Below are 2,681 nucleotides of genomic sequence, written 5' to 3'. Positions count from 1 at the left end.
AACCCACCAGCCTCAGTGTATGTGGCCGCTGCCCTATCAACTGAGTTCAGCCCTCCATACCCATGGGTTCCATAACCATGGATTCAACCAACTAACTGAAAATATTTTGGGGAAAATAAAAGAATGACTACATCTGTATTAAATTTGCACAGACTTTTTTTGTCATTAGTCTCTAAACAATACAATTTAACAACTATTTATGTAAGGTTTACAATTGTATTAGGTATTGTAAGTAATCTAAAGATGTTAAGGCATAAGAACATACATAAGTTATATGAAAATACTATACCATTTTATATCAGGCACTTAAGCAATAGAGGATTTTGGTTTCCATGAAGTCCTAGAACCAATTCCCCATGGATAAAAGCACAATTGTACAGTGTATTTCACTGTACTTATCAAGGCATCGTGTTTCTCAGGATTAAATAAAAATCAGAAAGTTTACAATATAGGACTTTTTTACCTGAGCAAAACAATTAGTACAATTAATAAAGAAGAAAACAAAAAATTCTTTTTTTTTTCTTTGAGACAAGAGTCTCAAGCTGTTCCCCTGGGTAGAGTACCCTCATGTCACAGCTCACAGTAACCTCAAACTCTTAGGCTTAAGTGATTCTCTTGTCTCAGCCTCCCATGTAGCTGGGACTGCAGGCGTCTGCCACAACACCTAGCTATTTTTTTTGTTGGACTCGCCATTTTTGTTTTAGCTGGCCTAGGCCAGGTTTGTGGCCGGCACCCTACCCACAGGATGAGCTATGGGCACCATCCAGAACACCAAAAATTCTTAAAGACAAGTTGTTAAGATACCTTATCTTTAAAAAAAAAAAGGGGGAAAGAAGGCTTGGTGAAATAAGAGCTTTATGGACATGTAAAATATTAACACAACACCAACAATTCTCTTTGACATGACAGGCACATAACTACATAGATTTACTATATCAATAATAGAAAAGAAAGCGGCTTGGCCCGTAGCACAGTTGTTATGGCACTAGGCACATACACCAAAGATGGCGGGTTCAAAACCGACCCAGGCCAGCTAAACAACTGCAACAAAATAATAGCCGGGCATTGTGGAGGGCACCTGTAGTCCCAGCTACTTGGGAGGCTGAGGCAAGAGAATCACTGATGCCCAAGAATTTGAGGTTGCTGTGAGCTGTGACACCATGGCACTCTACTGAGGGAGACGTAGTGAGACTCTGCCTCAAAAAAAAAATTAAAAATTAATAAATCAATAAGAAAGCAATTTCAGGCCAGACACAGTTGCTCACACCTGTAATGCTAGCACTCTGGGAGGCCAAGACAGGTAGATTGCTTGACCTCGGGAGTTTGAGAACAGCCTGAGCAAAAGTGAAACCTCATCTCTAATAAAATTGAAATATTAACTGGGCATTGTAGTAGATGCCTGTAGTCCTAGCTATTTAGGGGCTGAGGCAGGAGGATCATCTGCGCTCAGAAGTTTGAGGTTGCCTTCAGCTAGGCTGAGGCCACAGTATTCTAGGTTGGGCAGGAGTGAGACTGTGTCTCTCAAAAAAAAAAAAAAAGCAATTTTAGGGCAATATTAAGACCTAAGGAACCCTAAGTAAAACAACATTAATACAGCTAACTTTTAAATGACTTTTTAAAACAGGGGTCCTCAAACTTTTTCTAAACAGGGGGCCAGTTCACTGTCCCTCAGACCGCTGGAGGGCTGGACTGCGGGCCCCAGGACGAGTTGGCTGCTAAGCAGGACAGGCAGCAGTGGTAAAAACACCCAGCGGGCCAGTTAAATGTCCTAGGCGGGGTGCGTGTGGCCCACAGGCCATAGTTTAGGGACGCCTGCTTTAAAACATACATATGCCATTAAAAATACAGACTTTTAAAACTATTACCTGAATGAACTGCTTCAGCTGTGCACCATTATTTTGATGCCCATCGAGATTTAACACATTGTCAGGAAACTCCATCACCATCTTAAAATGAAAGAAGAAATAAATTATCTCATTCTCTTCAAAAACATATAGCCTATTTTATAAACTCCTAGAAAAGTAATAGACCCCTAAAAGCCAGATTTGCCCCCAACGCCCCCAAAAAACTTTTTAAAAAGTCCAAGCATACAAGTTTATAAAGCTAGTATGGTATAATCATTAGAAGCAGGAATACTGAAGTCAAGCAGACAGGAGCTGGAAAAGAGACTCTACCACTTATAATCTGTGTCATTAACTCTGGCCCAGGGACTTAACCTCTATGACTCTCAATTTCCTCATTTATAAGATTAAAAATAACTTTGAATATCTATCTCACAGAGTGGTTCTAAGAATTAAATTATATTTTAATGTGGTTATTGTAGTGGCTAATGCTTTTATTTAATAAGTGAAATAACCTGATATTTTTAGTTATTTCTCTTAACCATGGAATATAACCTTGTAACTGTTTTCTAAAAATCTACATATCTGTATAAAGGACACCCTGTATTTTAGAACAGTACCTGGCACATAGTTTATGTATGCACTAATTATAAAAAAGGGCACATTGGGGTACTTGTTCAATTACCAAAATTCACTGCTAGAGAGAAAGGGATATGAAGCTGAAGGATGTTCCAGTATGCCACAAAATGGGAATTTGTAATAAAATATATCACTGATTTATCATGTGATTCCCATTATGTGACCTACTGAGGCAGGGATGTTCAAATGTGGAGGGGGGGG

General features: G+C 39.2%; 1 protein-coding gene across 4 annotated transcripts in view; it reads right to left on the bottom strand.

The window, feature by feature from the left end:
- The window catches only part of GGNBP2 (gametogenetin binding protein 2), a 46,601-nt gene that overhangs the window by 31,883 nt on the left and 12,037 nt on the right, over positions 1-2,681 (bottom strand). For all 4 annotated transcript variants that reach the window (XM_012808792.2, XM_012808793.2, XM_003795607.1 and 1 more), the window contains one exon: positions 1,866-1,946. In XM_012808792.2, the coding sequence (XP_012664246.1) occupies positions 1,866-1,946 (81 nt within the window). The remainder of the gene's footprint in view (positions 1-1,865; positions 1,947-2,681) is intronic.

This window comes from Otolemur garnettii, unplaced genomic scaffold (genome assembly GCF_000181295.1).
Source record: "Otolemur garnettii isolate 467f Iridium unplaced genomic scaffold, OtoGar3 scaffold00094, whole genome shotgun sequence".
NCBI lineage: Eukaryota > Metazoa > Chordata > Mammalia > Primates > Galagidae > Otolemur > Otolemur garnettii.
This window is presented reverse-complemented; position numbering and strand designations above follow the sequence as displayed.